The following is a 19154-nucleotide window of genomic DNA, read 5'->3' as shown; positions in this document are numbered from 1 at the left end:
AAATCACCTTTCATAGAGAGCCCGATCAGGTCCCATTGCCTAAATACAGATGAGGCGGTGCTGTGTTTCAACCATGTGCCGCAACACAGAAGTTTTTTCAGGGTTGGCATTCCTTGTAAGTGAATCCATCTAAGCCCCTTTTGCAGAACCACTGGACCACTCTGGCTATATCTGGAAAGTGAGTGGGATATACCAGAGACCTAAAAGGTTTTCCCCGCCTATCGGATCTGCTTCAAGTTTCATCGCAGGGTCTTCTGCGAGGCCAAAGAGCCAGTCATTTATTACTAGGATTTTAAATGCCCAGTGATACAGGTGCACATTGGCTATTACATTCCCCCCTTGAATGGTGATTGTATGCACTTGTCAATGGAAGTACAAGGAAAGAACGAGCTTCAGCTATCAGACCATCAAATCACTTCTGTGGACCTTCCAATGGATACGTTTGCAATTTATACAATAGCCTGGGCAATATCAGCACCTTGTGGAACGCTGCTTTCCTCCAGATACCCATTGGGAGGTTCATCCATTTGCACATGTCCTTCCATAAGCTAGCTGTATATTGGGGTTAGGTTCAGTTCCAGGTAAGTTTGGGGTTGAATGCAATATGTACACGCACATGGGCTTGGACCCACAGCCTAGCCAGCCAGGATATAGCCGCAACTCCACTCATCATAGGAATCAATCTCGACTTCTCCCAATTGGCACTTAGGCCAGAAGCCTCCCCATATAGGCTAAACAATTCAAACAGCTTGGGACCAGTCTCCCGGTGGTCACATAGAAAGGGCAGGAAGTAAAGGGAAATGCGGTCTTTGCCACCCCCTCCCATTCAACCCCACTCACCTGAGCATCGCACTGTTTCCAAGCTATAAGTGTCTCCTTCATCAGAGCGAAAAGGAGGGTGAGAGGGGACAACCCTGCCTGGCACCTAGACAAATGGAGAATGGGGACAAATAAATCCCGTTCACCCTGACAAAGAGAATTTTGATGTATGATTGGAAAGGAGGCCCAAATCAGATGCAGCTCAGCACCCCTAGATGAAAATGCCAGTCAAGGGTATCAAAAGTCTTTTAAACGTCGATCAGCATGAAGGCTCCAGGTTTTTGAAGCCTATATTCCTGCACAAGGGCAAGTTGCACTCTGTGGATTCAGTGCCTTGTGCCTCGGTTGGGCACAGACACCCTTTTGTTGCTCCGCCTGCAAAATGGCAACAGTTAATGCCAAGCCCAGATCGGGCAGAAAGGAGCTCACTTGAATTGCCTCAAGTTACATTCACAAGATATGTTGGGACAGAAGCAAACCAGACTTTTTAAAATATTGGAGTGGAAATCCGTTCGTCCCAGGAGTTGTGACCATCTGCATTACTGCAACAGTTTCAGAAACCTCATTTTCAAGGATAAGGCTATCAAGCAACTTTCTGTTCGGAACACTCTGGGTACAAATAGGAATGTCAGTAATAAGCTGGTTATATTTCCCGCAGATTGATAATTCCAGCTTGGAGTACAATATCAGGTCATAGAAGGCAAAAATAGTGGTGATATCTGTGCTTTGTGTACTGTGCGGCCGTCTGGCAACAGCAACAAGGGGAAGAGTCTTTCGCCCATATCTCATGCACATCTCTTCCCAGCCTTATCCCCCATATCATACACTCATCATTTTGAGGCCATCGGATTTGTCTAGGTATAATATTGGAAGAGTTGCTCTGTCACCATCAAATTGGCGCTACAACACCTCCCCGTTTTGGTTGAGGCTTAGATGCTCCAGGTCTGGTAACCACCGCTGTTACTTATTTCTCTTTTATTCTTGGCCTTCAGGAAGGCAAAGAATCTTCCCTGACACCACCTTCCCATCACCATCTTAACAGGCACCCATAATTTACCCAGTGAGTCCACCAATCCGTCATTGGTTTCAAAATACGACTGCACTTTGGGTTGCATAAATTGGACTTCCAGCCATTAAGCCACCATATAGTTTGCTCCCTCTCCGGGGACCAGCCTATATTTAACTCTAGCGGTGAGTGGCCCAGTGTCCCATGTGAGACAACAAGAGCAAGCAAGGTGACATCTGCTGCTGCAAAAATAATGGTCTTTCCAAGACATGGACTTGTGAGCCCCGGAAGCTTGAGTCAAGGCACAAGTGTGGGTTCCAGGTTTAGCAAGTGTCACACAGTGCCAGAAAAGCAGCCGCTCAGCCAGCCCACGTCTATGTGGAAAAGCAGCACGTGTTTCTGAGGCGTCCCGGTCACAGTCCATAACTGCATTAAGGCCACAGGAGTATAGTCATTCCACGTGGGAGAGTCACAATCAATGCACAGAGGCCGTTTACAACCTTCCTGGACATATTCACAGAGTGAAGACACGCCAAGACTACTGCAATGTCTCCCTTCTAATTTGCCAATCATGAAACATAGCAGCCCATAGGGTCTGTTGTTACCTATGAGATGGTCACGGGAAGCAAGCAATGTACCAGTATGACCACTCCCCTGGTGTGTTGAACTGCAGCACTGCTCCCTAATTAATCCTGTAATTTGAGGCTGTTAACATTTCAGGACATTACTTGAAAAAAAGCCACTTAAATCAGTGAAACAATTTTGTGGTCTGACTTAGGGCTCTGAGTAGTGCAGCGCAGTGATGAAGTAGATCCCACCCACTTGAACACCGTCCGGACAAGCCATGCATCTGAGAGTTGTGAATATTTCTGTGTGATGTGACCTGTAACTTAAACCCAGCTAGACATTTAAAGGTGCAGAACAAATCATTTGACCACCCCTCAATAACCCCTCTTCCCATAGTTCCGTCCCCGAAGCATCTGCTGCCTGAACAAAACACCATTCGATACGTGTGTAAGTCTGGGGTATGTTGTCGTTCCCCTGATAAGGATATGAGCCGTCATGATGCTCCCTTAGAGGTATGGACTATGCAATGAAATGTTGCAGCAACAACACAACACAACGAGCCAGCATAGCTGTGACAATGTGCCAGCCTGTGAGCCGCAGTCTGTACCTCACCCCACGTTTGTTACCCATCCCCCCAAGTAGATCTTAGACGGACGGGACGGCACCCATGGAACCGTTCACCTTCACCCCAGATTGTTCTCTGATGCCGGCCAGCACCCCGTGATCTTCCTGCAGTACCTATGCTGTCCTGATACTTAGGAGCTGCCCATCTTTCTTCCATCAGGCTGCGCGTGCACCCTGAGCTGACCAGAGGGTGCCAAGGAGCTCCTCGCGCTGCCACACAGTCTGACATTTCTTCTGGCGAGTCTAAAAAGAAAGAGTGACATATGACCGTGGCTGGGAGGATGAGGATATATTTAATATTCATTGCTTGCATCAGGGGAGGAGTGGCGCGGGAGGTGAAAAATCCTTCCATAGGACTTGGAAAAAATATTGTCCAAAAGTTATTCCCCACAGCGCTTCTTAGCGGCCCACATGCAATAGTTGGAAGTCATTTTGCTTGCATAAAATTTAGAATTATGATCCTGGTTGTTCCAAGGACATACAATAGTATGTTGTCAATGCCCTTGATAACTGACACACATACACGCGTGTATACATGTACATTTACACATGTGTATACATACAAAAAGGTATATACTCGCACATGCACAAACACAGACAAGCACACTCACGGCCATATTCACTCAGCACACAAGTGCAAACATGAAGAAATCATCTTAAAAGTAGTGTCATTTGTATTTTTCTGCTTCTGTCTTGGACGAATAGGAGACAAGATTGGATTTGTAAGTAAATCCTTACACATGACTAATCATGGCGTAGTTGTCTGAAAGGGAAACAATATAATTCCTCGACCTAAAGAAATCAAAACGACTATTTATTGAGGGAAAATGACCTCAAAGCAGAAGAAAAACATGCAAGTATTATCCTAGAAACGACAGCCTGCTTCGAATCATATTTATGTTAAAAGTTGAGATACTGCTGTGCTCTGAATACTACTGGGTAGTGTCGGACATTTTGTGTGCACATCATTGCACAATATATCACAAAAATGCTGCTCTGTAAATCATTTACACGCATCTCAAGTTCAATCAATCAATCAATCAGGGTTTCTTTTAAGCGTGCTACTCACCTGTGAGGGTCTCATGGCGCTGGGGTGGGGGAAAAGGGGGTGGTGAGCAGCTCCGGTCAGTTGAAGAGCCAGGTCTTGAGGGTCTTCCTGAAGATGTGCAGGGTGGGGCGCGTCTGATGTCGATCGGGAGTTTGTTTCAGGTATTGGCCGCGATGTAGGAGAAGGTTCTGCCACCCGTTCTTGCTCTACGGATGCGTGGGGTTTCGGCGAGGGTGAGGTCGGCCGCTCGGAGGTACCTCTTGGGGACGTGGAAGGAGATTCTGTCTTTGAGATACTGGGGTCCTGTGTTGTGGAGGCATTTGTAGGCATGGGTGAGTATCTTGAAATTTACTCTCTTCTCAGCCGGGAGCCAGTGGAGGATGCGCAGGTGTTGGGTGATGTGTTTGTGTCGAGGGATGCCGAGGACGAGTCAGGCTACGGTGTTCTGGATGGTCTGGAGTTTGCGGAGCAGAGACTTCTTGTTTCCGGCATAGAGGGCATTTTCGTAGTCCAGTCTACTGGTTATGAGAGTGTGGGTGATGGTCTTCCTTGATTGGGGGGGATCCATTTGAAGGTCTTTCGGAGGATGCGGAGGGTGTTGAAGCAGGCGGAGGCGACGGCCTTGACCTGTCGGGTCACGGAGAGGGAGGAGTCGAGTACGATGCTGAGTTTCCGGGCGTGGTCCATGGGGGTGGGGGGCTGCCGAGGCCGGTGAGCCACCAGGTGTTGTCCCATGCAGAGGGGGAGGGTCCGAGGATGAGGACCTCTGAGTTGAGCTTCAGGCAGCTGCTGCTCTTTTAGGATGCGACGCCCTTCATTCCTTCCTGGAAGTTGAGTCTGGTGGTGATGGGGTCCTTGGTTAAGGAGAGGATGAGCTGGGTGTCGTCTGCGTAGGATACTATGCTGAGTCTGTGTTGTCTGACGATGGTGGCGAGGGAGGCCATGTGATGTTGAAGAGCGTGGGGCTGAGTGACGATCCTTGGGGTACTCAGCAATTGATTTCCGTGGGTTCGGAGAGGAAGGGTGGTAGTCTGATTCTTTGAAATCTGCCGGTGAGGAAGGAGCGGAGCCAGTCGAGGGCGGTCCCCTGTATGCCGGCATCGTGGAGTCTGGCGGTGAGTGTGTGGTGGGAGATGGTGTCGAAGGCTGCAAAGAAGTCGAGTAGGATCAGGGCTGCGGTGTGTCCTTGGTCGAGGAGGGTGCGGATGTCGTCTGTGGCGGCGAGTAGAACGGTCTCAGTGCTGTGGTTGCTGCGGAATCTGGATTGGGAAGGGTCGAGGATGGAGTTTCAAATGATTACCTTTTACAGAGCTCTGAAGTCCACACCAGGGTTCCAAGTGGGATATAACTATAAAGCAATCAATAGAACAACAACAGTTGTTTTTTTTTTGCGTTCAAAGTATTTTATTGAACGCATAAACATACAGTAATATCACATGTGATACAAGTATAGTGTATGCTGTAATACACACATTTCAAGTAACGTTTTTTGAATGTTTACTTTTCATGGTGAACAGGATGGAGTGGGAATGCTATTTTATTGGAAAAAGACAAACCGTGTCATATTTTAGGAGGTTTTCCTAATCGCTTTAATGCCTGACATTGATCCCTACATACACAAACCTCTCCTCACATGCAAGCTCCCTAAAGTATTGCTACAGTAAGTAAAGTTGGCTCAACATGAATCAGCAGAGTCTATAGGCCTTACCTGTAAAATGCCACTGCAGGACTATTGGCTTTCCCAATGCTTGATTACTTTGCCATATTTTATAGACAATTGCATTGCAAGATGATCGCCCCTGTGCATGTCTACGGTAGTACACGTGGCCATCTAAGACTGGGTTCTGTCAAAATATAAGAGAACTCAACCCCAGATGTCCACGTGCATCTGCTCACATGCAGACACGTGCGAGGCGTTCTCGGAATGGTTTACTCCAAAGTTCAGACGCAACACAAAATAAGACTCTAACTCCTGGATTATCAAAACTGTCACACAACGCAGCACAGCACAGCAACCAAAGTTGCTGCACTGTGTTGCGTTACAAGGAGAGAGCAGGAAAGTGCGATATCTACAAAGATATGGCTCTATCATTCTCTCTCCTTTGCACTGGTGCACAATTAGGCTGCTGAGTGCCACGCACACACCTTTGAGCCACACAGTTCACTTCATGTGAGAGAGGGCAGGGGAGAGTGAGGAAAACATGAAGCAAACAAGAGTGTTGGAGACCATCACCAAAAAGTGAATGAGTATGTGGTTATTTGGGAGGCCAAAGGGTTATTCCTCTAACGTAAACTATACACCAATAGAGAACGAGCTTTCACCAGAAGAAGCCAGGACTGTGTCATCAAGTCTGTCACAACTGCACACACTATTTTATATCCTGTCACTCAAACCTAATAGAAACAAAAATAGGATATTCTAACCATACACGAAATGTCAAGAGCTCGATGGACAGTTACTACGCCCCCAACCAGCAGCAAAACACATGAAAACCAAGAGCTGAAAGGGCTGACCCAAAGACCACTCTCGGACTATAATTCTTGTAATTTTTTCAATGAATTCTAGTTATTTGTAGGAAAACCTTAAAAAGGCAGATGAGGTTGCACTATTTTTACTGCTTGCGTTTAATGTAATCAGTTAAACTGGTAGTGCTCCAGTTAAGGTCACAGAAAGATTTTTGTATCTGGGCAAAGACCACAAAAACTTATTTTGAAATTATTTATAAACAAATATGCCAAATGTGTAGTACATATGTCATTTTAAATGAATGATATAGATCATTATAGTGAAATCCTATCAATATCTGGAAATTGGATTTGCACAATATTGCTACCTGTGCATTAAAAAAGGCAACAGACTGGATTTGCCTCAACCTGAGACCCATCTTGAACATTTTAAAAATGGAGTACACTTATTTTCCCCATTTCGTATTATACAAATGCCCAAGATATAGGGCATGATTACGATCTTGGCGGACAGGGTTACTTTGTCACAAACGTGACGTAGGTACCGTCCACCAAAATACGAATCCATTATATCCTATGGAAATTGTAATTTGGCGGACGGGATATGCGTCACATCTGTGACGGAGTATCTGATTCGCCAAGATCATAATCAGTGCTCAGTCTGAAATTAATTTGTTGTATGGTGTAAATGTTAATTGCTTCGCTTCATATTAAAAAACTGTAACAATGGTGCAAATAGATATGCCCTGTTTTTTTGCTTAAGGGCTAAATATATATGAAGTGGCAGGTGTTATATATCACTAGCTACCAAAGGTTGTGCCAGTGCTTAATTTGAGTCGTTTGCTTCCAGACCTCCGCACCAGCACTTAATTGCCAGAACCTGCACTTATGACAGCTGCCACATGGTGGCGCTGTTTGTGCAATTTAAAGATGAGCAGAAAAACAATTGACTGTTAATTCAATATACATAAAAAGCAACTAATACCTGCCACCCAAGCCAATCTTAGCTTTGGCGGCCTCAAACAGTCTGAATTGTCACACTTGTAGCAGTGTGATGGGTAGTAGTTGTGTAACTACAGTGGCAATGTGTGATGCAAACAGAGGTGACCTCCTGACGAGGGCCCCAGCACTTATGTGTTTCTTTAAAAAAATGAATCACTGCGTTGTGCCCACAGTCTTATGTTTGTCTGGCAGAGTTCAGCGCAGATACATGGACTTGAAATGGTACTTTGGCATGGCGGTGTTGAAGAAAACACAGCAATTTGTCTATAAATTCGGAAGATGTGCTAACATTTGCTTTCTTTTTACAGGAACTTGGTACAGACACTTTAGGATACTGTACTGACTTTCAGGCAGTACCCGGTTGTGGGATCAGCTGTAAAGTCCAGAACATTGAAGGTGTGCTTCGAGGGAGCGAAGAGAGCTTGAATGAACAGAATGCCTTCTTCAGCAGTGTGACCTCCGGCTCTTCCCAAGGGCGGAGCTCTCTTCTCATTATATCGGATTCAGAGGGTACTACCTTCCTTTATATTATAGTAATGAGCATTCTATGCAGCGGTCTGAATTTGAAATGACTAAGGCCCAGATTCAAAGTGCATCGTAGAAAAGTGAGGAATTTAGGGCACTGAGTAAATAGAATGATCTCCTGGGTGAGGTATTTACCAGATGAGTTAGATACCGGCATTTTATTGTATTGTTTTGTAATTGCATTTATATAGCGCTTACTACCCCAGACGAGACGTCGAAGCACTTTTGTGGCGAGTAGCAGGCTACTCTGGAACCCATAAAGGTTAGTGGTTAATTAGTATAGTGAAATATGAAAGTAATTTTAATGGTGGATATGTTAGTCAGTTATTTGGATTCAGAAGGATCAAGGAGGGATAGAAGAGGGAAAAGATTTGCATCTATATGATGCTTGCTACCCCTGATGGGGTGTTGAAGCGCTTTTTCGACGAGTAGCACACAACTCTGGAAACCATAAAGGATTAGTGGTGAATTAGTATAGTGAAATATGAAAGTAATTTGAGTGGTGGATATGTTAGTCAGTTATTTGGATTGAGAAGGATAGCGGAGGGATAGAAGAGGGAAAAAGGTTAGCAAATATATAGCACCTGCTACCCCGGATGGGGTGTTGAAGCGTTTTTTTCGACAAGTAGCGCGCTACTCCGGAACACATAAAGGATTAGTGGTGAATTAGTGTAGTGAAATATGAAAGTAATTTGAGTGGTGGATATGTTAGTCAGTTATTTGGATTGAGAAGGATAGCGGAGGGATAGAAGAGGGATAAAGGTTTGTATTTATATAGTGCTTGCTACCCCTGATGAGGTGTTGAAGCTCTTTTTTTGGGGAGTAGCACGCTACTCCGGAACCCATAAAGGATTAGTGGTGAATTAGTATAGTGAAATATGAAAATTAGTTTACTTAATTATGCAGTCACTTATATACATAACTCACTGCCCGAGCACACACTCAATCCGGTTATACAAGACACATTATATGACACATATTTCATGTGTTCCTCTTGATCTTTAATTTTCTTTCTCGGCCTCGATTTAAGGATGAAACAGGACGAGTAGTGTCGTCCTCTTCGAAGGTGACAGTCACTCGGGCAATGTAATAATGGATACATAATGGAATTGGGACCGGATACATTTGTCCAGACACTTGTTTACGAGATCATATTTATGTTGATCAAAAGATTTTGAGGGTTACACGGAATTCTGATGTACAGTAAATGAACCATACGTGCAGCTGTTTGCTGGGACGGAAGTAGAAGCGGCTTAGAGATGCAAACAAGAGAATTTCCAGGAATACAGCCCTGATGAAGTCATAGGGAACACCCTAAACAATGAAACACGTGTTGGCCGGCTGGGCAAAAAAAGAAAAAAAATTAAAGATCAAGAGGAACACTAGAAATATGTGTCATATAATGTGACTTGTATAACTGAATTGAGTGTGTGCTCAGGCAGTGTGTTATTGAGACAGACAGATCACTTGTGGTCTCAATTAAGGGGGTTGGATTGGGTGATTCCCCCTTCCATTGGAGCACTACCATTTAAAGAGATATAGGTATACTCGCACCCGCAACTAGTGAGCGCCAGAATAAACCGGTATATCATCACCCAACAGTGTTGGATCACTTATATACATGTTAAAACATAGAATTATGTAATTATCTGTAATATGTAAAAAAAATCGCAAAACTAATGAATATCTATATATTTTTTTCAAACATAATTATTCTACACGTTTATACAATCCAATACACATATATAGGTACATATCTATAGTACAAATAAATGCTTATATACAGAGGGATATGCTGTATATTTCTGTTTGCATATGGTGCTTATGTGGGGAAGAGACAATTCTTGAGTAGTTTTCTGAAGATAAGGTGGTTATCTGTGGATCTTATGTTGGGGGTAAAGAGTTCCATAGTTTGGCTGCTTGAACAGAGAAGGATGTGCAATAGGCCTGGGCAAAAATTTCGTTCCGTTCGCGGAAATTGCGATAATTTGACATTTTTGCGTTCCGCGGAGAGCGCGAAAATGTCAAAAATTCCGGTTTCCGCAGCTTGGCGATAATTTGTTTCTTGCTCGCGCTGTAAAATGATACATTCTTGCGCGCGCGCGATTGCCTTACCTGAATCCCTGCGTTCGCCGACAAGTTTTCTTGATCCGGTCGCGTTCTCCATGAGATGTTGTATTGTTTTTAGCCATTTGCGCTGTCTCGCGACAGTTCGCGCCCGCAGTGACGTCATGCGTCGCGCGATCACGTCTTTCTTCTCGCGATCATGCACCGCGAGAACAACTCAAAACAAGATGGCCGCGCCCGCAAGCAACCACATGGGTAAGTTGGCGACCCGCAACCATGCAGAAAATCTCGCGAACATGCCGGAAAAAAACTTCCGCATCTTCGCGATATTTCTGCTTGTTTGCGATAATTTTAAACATTCTCGCGATAATTTGCGAAGGTTAATTCCGCAAATTCCGCCCACCCCTAATGTGCAACCATGGTTTTTAGGTCTCGCCTATGCAGGGCGCTTGCTCTGCATAGGAGGGCCTTTAGCAGTCGCTCTGTTCTTTTTGAAGCACACACTCGTGCTTGTGGCGGCATTCACCTTGCGGGAGCGAGCAGCGGCGCGCATGCTAATTGGCTGTTGCTCGCTTCCGCAAGGCGGATGGTGCCACAAGCACAAGTGTGCGTACGCGCACCACTCGCCGGTGCACCCCTCCGCCTCTCTCGCCCTCTCTGACGTCCCTACTGCTGCAGCCTGCACACCTTTTTTTTAAACTTTCAGTGCGAGGAGCGCGCGCTTGTTCTCAAAGTGGGGTTGTGTTCATTACAACTTTAATGTATGTTACTCCGTATTTATGATTGTGGGCTTTTATTTACGAAATTTTGATTTCAAAAGTAGGCGAAATTTGTATTTTTAAAACATGTATCTGTCATTCCTGATCGCTTCTGTTGTACTTGTATGTTTTTTTAATGTGGTGTGTACTTTGTCTTGACTTGACTACATGGCATTTTTCTAATAGTACCATTCCAAACACCTCACAAACGCCAATTGCTCAGGTAGTCGCCTTCCGTACACCTAACGCCTGTTCTTGGCTGCAGGCATGTTGATCTTTGTGAGTAGGGGTGTCTAGGTATGCTATTATAGCATATTTGCATGTCTCATTTTTTCAGTGTCCGTCCACGTATGTATGTAATGTGCAAACAATGTGAAGTTGAGGTGCAAAAGTTAAATCTATTGCCTTTGTAATTATTCTAAACATGTACATTTGCTAGATGTATGCCACCATTAACTATATTTGTTTGGCACCCGCAACTTGACTTTTTTAAATCACGTAATGCATTCACAGTCCGGTTTGGATGAACTAGCAATTCTTTGCTTAATAAAGCTTGAATATAACTCTCTACATGTCTGTGTAGAAAGGCCTTAATTAACTCGCGACAGTCGTTACTTTTTAATTTTGTGCAATCGGTCTAAGCAGCTACTGTATTTTAAACAATCTACTGGTTCAGTTGTCTTTTGACTTATCTACATATGTTGCAAACACCCAATCAGCTTGAACTCGCTGGATACGATTTAGTGTTGTAAACGGTTTGACGTAACGGTACTTCTACAGAGCTGTTTTTTAATGTAAAAAAAATGCCTTTGACGTCACCAGTACTAGACATTGAGTCAAATTGACTAGAAGAAAATATCGAATAGGAACAAAAGATAAGTGTTAATACACTTTAAGTCGTGCATGGTAAAACTATTTTATTTGGAGAACCGAGCAAAATTTGTTCAGGAATACATAAACCATTTTTGGGGAGGTTTAGGGAGTGTTTGTCATCAGTACTTGGAGATAACAATAATGGATCAGAAAAAGTAAAGTTGTTAAACCAAGCAGATTGGCCAGGTTGTTTTATTTTCTTAGTACCCAGTGTCTTAATTTTTGTGGTACAACTGTTGACTCATTAACTTTACACTATAATCTGTGTGTTTTGGAATTGCAAAATATGACTCCATGTTCGAAACCGATGATATGACCATGAGTTTCTACTTTCGTTCGTAATAAAATGTGTCTTAAAGTGAATAAGAGTGTCCTTCTGACGTGAGATGGTGGTTGCTATGATGTTGTAACTTGCGTCTTACCTGGTGGTCAGTGATAGTTGCCTGCTATCTTTGAACTGCCACTACGGACTGATGATCATTTTTGATTCTGAGCAACTTGACGGCCCCTCTCACTTTTATCTTCATACTTGATATCAAGAAATAAAATGTTTGTGTGGATCCATAATGAATGCAGCTTGATTAATGCAGAATTTCTTTACCATTCAGGCCTGCGCTCGTCCCTTGATATCTGTGTACTCTGAAAAGGGGGAGGTATCGGGAAAAAATGTCAGCTTGCCTGCTGTATTCAAGGCTCCTATTCACCCAGATATTGGGAACTTTGTTCACACTAACTTACGGAAAAACAACAGAGAGCTGTAAACCACCACGTCCTCCACCACCACCATGTCCTCCACCACCACTACATCCACCACCAGCACCACATCCACCACGTCCACCACCACCACGGCCACCACCACGTCCACCACCACCACCAAGTCCACCACCACCACCAAGTCCACCACCATGTCCACCACCACCACGCCCACCACCACCATGCCCACCACCACCACCACGTCCACCACCACGTTCACCACCATGTCCACCACCACCACGTCCACCACCACCACCACCATGTCCACCACCACCACAACCATGTCCACCATCACGTCCACAACCACCACCATGTCCACCACCACCACATCCACCACCAGGTCCACAACCACCACCACCACCATGTCCACCACCACCACGTCCACCACCACGTCCACCACCACGTCCACCACCATGTCCACCACCACCACGCCCACCACCACCACGTCCACCACCACATCCAACATCACCAAGGCCACCACCACCATATCCACCACCACCATATCCACCACCACCACGTCCACCACCACCACGTCCACCACCACCATGTCCACCACTGCCACCACCACCACCATGTCCACCACCACCACGTCCACCACTACCATGTCCACCACCACGTCCACAACCACCACCACCACCACGTCCACCACCACGTCCACCACCACGCCTACCACCACCACATCCACCACCACCACCATGTCCAACACCACCACCACACCCACCACCACCATGTCCACGTCCACCACCACCTCCACCACCACCACCACCTGTGACAGGTAAAATGTCACTGGAGGGCAGGGGTAATAGGAGTGTCAACCCTGGCTGTACATGGGACATTTAAGGATGCATTGGGTGCGAGAAGACTGGAATAGGGGCTAGAAGTATTACACCCGACCCAAGATACATTTGAAGAGGCGCAATGTCACAGGGGCTCCTGTAAAAGCACTCGCAGCATCTCTACCTCACAGTGGCATACCTGCACAAGCCACTCACTCAAAACAAGCATTGGCATAGCCAATAGGTCTCGCCTTTGGGACCTTATAAGTGTTTAGCCGTGCAACACTTGATGTTGTTTACCAAGGATATTGTGCTGGACAACTAAACACTTATATTTTCCCAAAGGCGAGACCTATTGGCTATGCCAATGCTTGTTTACAAAGGCTGCAGAGATGAATGAGAGTCCCCCTCCAGATTGGGCCCCCCTGCACCACGGAAATGCTGTGGCCTTGTGATATGCCCCTGCCTACTCTAAGGACTGTCATCATAAACATGGCATGACATACCTGCCCTCACTTTTCGTTTCCCCAGAGCAGCTGCTGCCATGATTTGGGCTGTGAAGTCTAAATTTGTAAGCAGACTTAAAATAACCCCAATAGTCCATAGTCTCCTTACCACGTTGCCCAACTTTTTTTTCCGTAAGAAGTTTTTAGATTTTGTTCAAAATAAAATTAGAACTTTTGATTTCCAGTGCGTGAAGTACTGTTTAGAATGCCTATGCATGGCAATTCCATTATCAAAGTTTGGAGGTAGGGACATTTCTCTTTGCCAAGATACACATTGTTGAATAGTGTGTTTGGTATATTTGTGCCAATGGAGATGGATGAAATAGTTGGGTGAATTTAAAAACATGCACAATTTTCACATTTTATTCTGCCACCTATGGAGCAGAATGGGGGCTGACCTGCTCTCCATAGGTAGAAAAACAAGCATTGGCATAGCCAATAGGTCTCGCTTTTGGGACCTTATAAGTATTTAGTTATGCAGCAACAATACATTTATGCAACAACATCAACTGTTGCATGGCTGAACACTTATAAGGTCCCAAAGGCGAGACCTATTGGCTATGCCAATGCTTGTTTTCTTTTATCTTGGGATTTGTAGGCAAGGTGCCAATCTAGAGTGGAGGTTCCTTTGTTGAATGTGTTTGGTGATGTTATTCCTGATGAAGAGCGTTCCCGTTCCATGTATCGCTTTGTTGGTGATTCAAATCAGCTTGAACGTGGATCTTCTGGCAACCGGTAACCAATGCAGGGCTTTCAAGGTAGAGGAGATGTGGTGTTGCGGTTTTATATGTGAGAGTAGTCTGGCAGCTGAGTTCTAAATCGGTTGTAGACTTGTCATGGTTGTTAAAGGAGATCTGTGGTAGAGGCTATTGGATTTATATAGTGCGTACCGCCCCATACAAGGCACTGAATTGCTTATGGCGGGTAGCATGTTACTCTGGAATCTAAGGTTAGTGATTATTGTTAGTTTTTAATTAGTATAGGTTATTTATGTTTGTGGCAATAAGTCGTCTGCTATAAAGGAAACATTCCAGCATTTTCGCCAGTTTCTATCCAGTAAATTACATTAATAGGAGTTAGAAGTGATCATTAGAAGGGGTATGGGAGTTCATGCAATGGTTGGTTGGATGAATGAAAAAGCGAGCGGAGACTAGGTATTATTAGGTTGCAGGAATGCAGAATCAAATTAGGAGTATGTAGTCTAAGCGGTGCAGGGCCGGACTGGCAGTCCCGGACATTGGGCTTTTTCCTGAGGGGCCAGAAGTGTGAGGGTCTGTTTGCAGCGGTGGGGGCCGGTTTTGTTACTGGGGACCGGCTTTGCAGCAGTGCTGCAATATCGACCCCCAGTAACAAAAGCAGCAAGCAAGCGTTTCCAGCCTCCGGGGTTCAGGCAGTGCTTCCTTTCTTGAACAGAATGCCTTAAATACCTGGCACTAACTGTACTTCTTGGCACTGTGGCTCTTTGAACCCCCAAGTTCCTTTCTGACTATCGCATAAGCGCCGAAAGAGACTGCAGAAACTATCTCTACAAGTTTATCACTGTGGTGACACTCAATACATACCTGCCTAACATCCTATATGTGTGGCCCTTAATTACTACTTACAAGCCAGAAGTAAAGTGGCTGAGCATCCAGCCTTCTGCGCAGCCCATTTCTTGCTTTGGGGATCACATAGCAATAAGATCGCCCAAAAAGACAGCATGCTAGGCACGGGACCGACCAAATCAGAACCTCCTGCCCCAGAATCTCCCATCAAAGGCAAAACCGAACTGAAAGAAACAATGAACACCATTTTAAAAAGCTGTTGGATGCACTACAACTGGCTCAAATTACAAAAATCAGCATGGACATTATGCAACAAAGATGTGGCTGGCATGAGGTCTGACATAAAACAAATAACCAACAAACTATCTGTAGCAGAACGCATCAGCGACCTCGAGTCCCTCTCCACAAAAAAAGACCTCAGCTTGTTGCACAGACTATCAGCATCCATGCAACATGATATTGCTGAACTTGAAGACAGAAACAGGAGGGGTGACATTAGATTATTTGGCTTTCCTGAAGGCACTGAAGGAAAATATGGCTCATGCATCGCCTTTCTGGACGATTGTGTCATACGGCTTCTACTTTCTCAGTAGGAACTGTACGTTTATTGTACAACATAAATGTTGGTATTGTGCCAGACTGATTCTTGCACACCCTCAGGATATGTTGGCCTATATTCCTGGTTAGGTGGCAATAGACTCAAAGCCCTGCCCCCACTCTAGCCCCACCCCTTCAAGGTCTTACCCTCTGTCACACACTAAAATTATTTTCAAAGTTGGTTGGCCTGGCACTAACTGCAGACACCACAGCACGGAAAGACAAAGCAGCCAGGGGCATAACACAGACCATCAATAAGCTCAAAGAGAGATTGCAAGGTCACAGGAAATGGAAAGGCAGTACAGAATAAATTATGATTTTAGTGGACACTGTGGGGATTTGTGTTTTGAAATAGAAGGATGTCGCAAATCCTGAAAACACTCTCCTTGTTTTTGATGTGCAAAATCTTTTAGTTAAATGTCTAGCTAATGCTGATGCTGTTCAGAACTATTTAATCTTAATAATGAAGATTTCTCTGTGCGTAGGTGTGACTTATGCTCGGCTTACTCCTGAATTTCCTCTCCTCAAAGAGTTTAGTGAATCAGAATTTAGGTAGACACCACGGTTCAGCAAAGTAATTAATGCAGAATATAGCAGAGATTTTTCTTCATGTTTAGTAAGTATACTAACCGCATGAAAATTAATTAATGTAAGTTAACATGTAAAGAAAATGAACAAAATCATTAAAAAAAATAGAAACGAAAATAAAGTGTAATTCATTTTTTATGTTTGTTTAGCTGGTGCTGCGGCCCCTCAAATCTTCTCTGTACTGATTGGCAACCGCGAGTGGATGAGGCGTAATGGGCTAACGGTCTCTAATGATGTGGACGAAGCCATGACGGGCCATGAGATGAAAGGACAAACAGCCATCCTTGTGGCTATAGATGGTAAATTCAACCTCTTATAACTGAATCATGATTAACACTAGCGAATGGGAAAAATAGAAAATAAAGAGATGTCAATTTAAGTAACAAGCCATAATAAATGTATCCTTTACAAATCTGACATTTTCACATTGTGTAACCAAAAATATCTTTAATTCGTTCTACCTAATCTAGCTGTTGGACTCCCACCTGTGCTAAATGGCGCTAGGACACCCCTTGGGCAGCTGTGCCCCCAACAAATGTTTAATTAATCAATTCATTGATTCATTCATATTCATCGAGTGCCCATTTGTTGCTCCTTGTGTGCTATTTGATTATGCTTCATTTCTGCCTATTGCATTTTAAAATGTCTACCACACTTTTGATAAGAGCGATATGTAGGATGTGCGCAGAGCCTCGTTAAAACCGTTTGTGCTGAAATTATTCCATAGTTGTAGCAAAAGTAGCCCAATGTCATACTACACAACTCCTGAAAGAAGCAAAAAAAGTACAACACTTATAAAAAATGTGCTGCTTTAGCATTAGATAAGACTGGTTGGTAGTACCACCACAAACATTGCATAATAAATATCTAAAGAAATGTTGCAAATTAAACCAAAGTTAAGACTACCTTCAAGGTGAAGGGCTAAATTAAAGACCCACTGCTCTGCAGATAACCACAGTCATCTGACTTTTCTGAAAAATAATTCAAAGGACAGACAGCAGCAAGAGAAATGGCACTATTCTTATGACTTAAAGCCTTGTGTGTAGGAGGTCAAGCACTATGAGGAGGCTGACTTGTACTTTATTACAACAAATATGGGTAAATCAGCTTGGCATGCCAACTGGGGGATATACAGTAAGGCACTGAGAAGTGATCCACACAGTGTGACCCAAAGAACCCTCAGGAATATTCAAGACCACATCCCACAGGACACATGTTCTAATAAACCCACAATCCCATCCGGGCACTTCATAACCACTGTAAACACTCGGGATCAGATCTATTCCTGCCTACAACTGCACATTCTGCCATCATCTCCCATCTAGAATGCACCACGTCTTGCAATACATCATCTATACATCTGTACTCAAAACAGATACACGCATGTCCATAGCCACATATTCCAGAGGACATGCTTAAGTCCCACGGGAGTAGTTTTATGCTTTGCCTACTGTGCCTAACACTGCTGGAAGTCGGCTGGGCCCACAATCACTTTAAGGCACCCGTCCTAAACCTTTCATGTGTACACTTTCATAGATACAACCGCATCATCACCCTTTGCTTTTTGCCATATCCAGATCCTCAGACACATTCACCGTCACTAAGCCTGGAGAAAGCTATGACAGCTGCATCTTCTAGTTACCACTAGAGCAGTTGTATGTCTGCAGCCGAGCTCAACGTTCCTGCTAAAACCTGGCCAAAAGTCAGAGGACAAGCACTGTGGCAGCCATAAAGAAATTGCAGTGCGTAATTAACCCCTTCCCTGCGGGGAGGGGGGACCACGGCGCCGCTGTGCTCGTGACGAGCTCAGCTCGTCATGACTCACAGTGGAGCTGTGCTCATGACGAGCTGAGCTCGTCACGACCCCGCCCACTGATTAATTCTCCCGCACAGGCGGGGAATTAATCGCTCGTGGGCGGGCCGCGGCCTGTTATGACGAGCTCAGCTCATCAAGAGCACAGCTCCACTGTGACTCATGATGAGCTGAGCTCGTCATGAGCATTCAACAGGTTAAAGAAAACGACTAGCAGAGGCTCAAAGTATTTCTGCCACCAATGCTGCTGAATGGCGAGGTCAGAGGTTTCCATTACACCTCATGTCTGTTTCTTCCACCACCTTACTCTTCCTGCCTCTTCGCTCATTATTGCAGGGTTTTTCATGCCTGGTTTCTCCCTTTGCTAATGTTTTCATATTTTTCTCTTTCTCCGTGTTTCTCCATTTTCGGTCTTTCTCTGTCTTGCTCTTTATCAAAGTCTCATCTTGAAGTATAAGTCCTGGTCCCCAAAATTGATTGCTGGTGCCCACCAACTTTGACCACTTGCACAACATAAATACTAGATTATTGTAATATCCTGCCCCAAAACATTAGTGATTCCAATGGCTGCCTGGTAACATGATATTTATTGATATTTAGTGTATACAGGCAAGGCTGATGTTTGAATTTAAGTCAGGCCAGGACATGCCCCCCTGTGTGAGTAGCTCATGTCGGAATGTACAAAAAGTTACAAAGTAGTTTGTGCTTGTAATATTTTAACCTGATACAGATTTTTTGTATGCTTTGCTTTACGAGATTTTACATAAAAACGAACCACATTTTATATTCGCCATCGTATTAAATGTCTTTTCATCTAGATTT

At 44.5% G+C, this 19154-nt stretch overlaps 1 protein-coding gene and 1 non-coding gene across 5 annotated transcripts in view; both read left to right on the top strand.

The window, feature by feature from the left end:
* The window catches only part of ATP7B (ATPase copper transporting beta), a 479681-nt gene that overhangs the window by 415139 nt on the left and 45388 nt on the right, over nucleotides 1-19154 (top strand). For all 4 annotated transcript variants that reach the window (XM_085621784.1, XM_085621786.1, XM_085621783.1 and 1 more), the window contains 2 exons: nucleotides 7841-8042; nucleotides 16669-16818. In XM_085621784.1, coding sequence (XP_085477910.1) covers nucleotides 7841-8042; nucleotides 16669-16818 — 352 coding nt within the window. The remainder of the gene's footprint in view (nucleotides 1-7840; nucleotides 8043-16668; nucleotides 16819-19154) is intronic.
* Nucleotides 12150-12251, top strand: LOC146802197 (small nucleolar RNA SNORD16). The gene has a single exon (XR_014968378.1). It is a non-coding gene; the product is annotated as a small nucleolar RNA SNORD16 (small nucleolar RNA).

The sequence above is a fragment of the Triturus cristatus genome, chromosome 8, assembly GCF_964204655.1.
Source record: "Triturus cristatus chromosome 8, aTriCri1.1, whole genome shotgun sequence".
NCBI lineage: Eukaryota > Metazoa > Chordata > Amphibia > Caudata > Salamandridae > Triturus > Triturus cristatus.
This window is presented reverse-complemented; position numbering and strand designations above follow the sequence as displayed.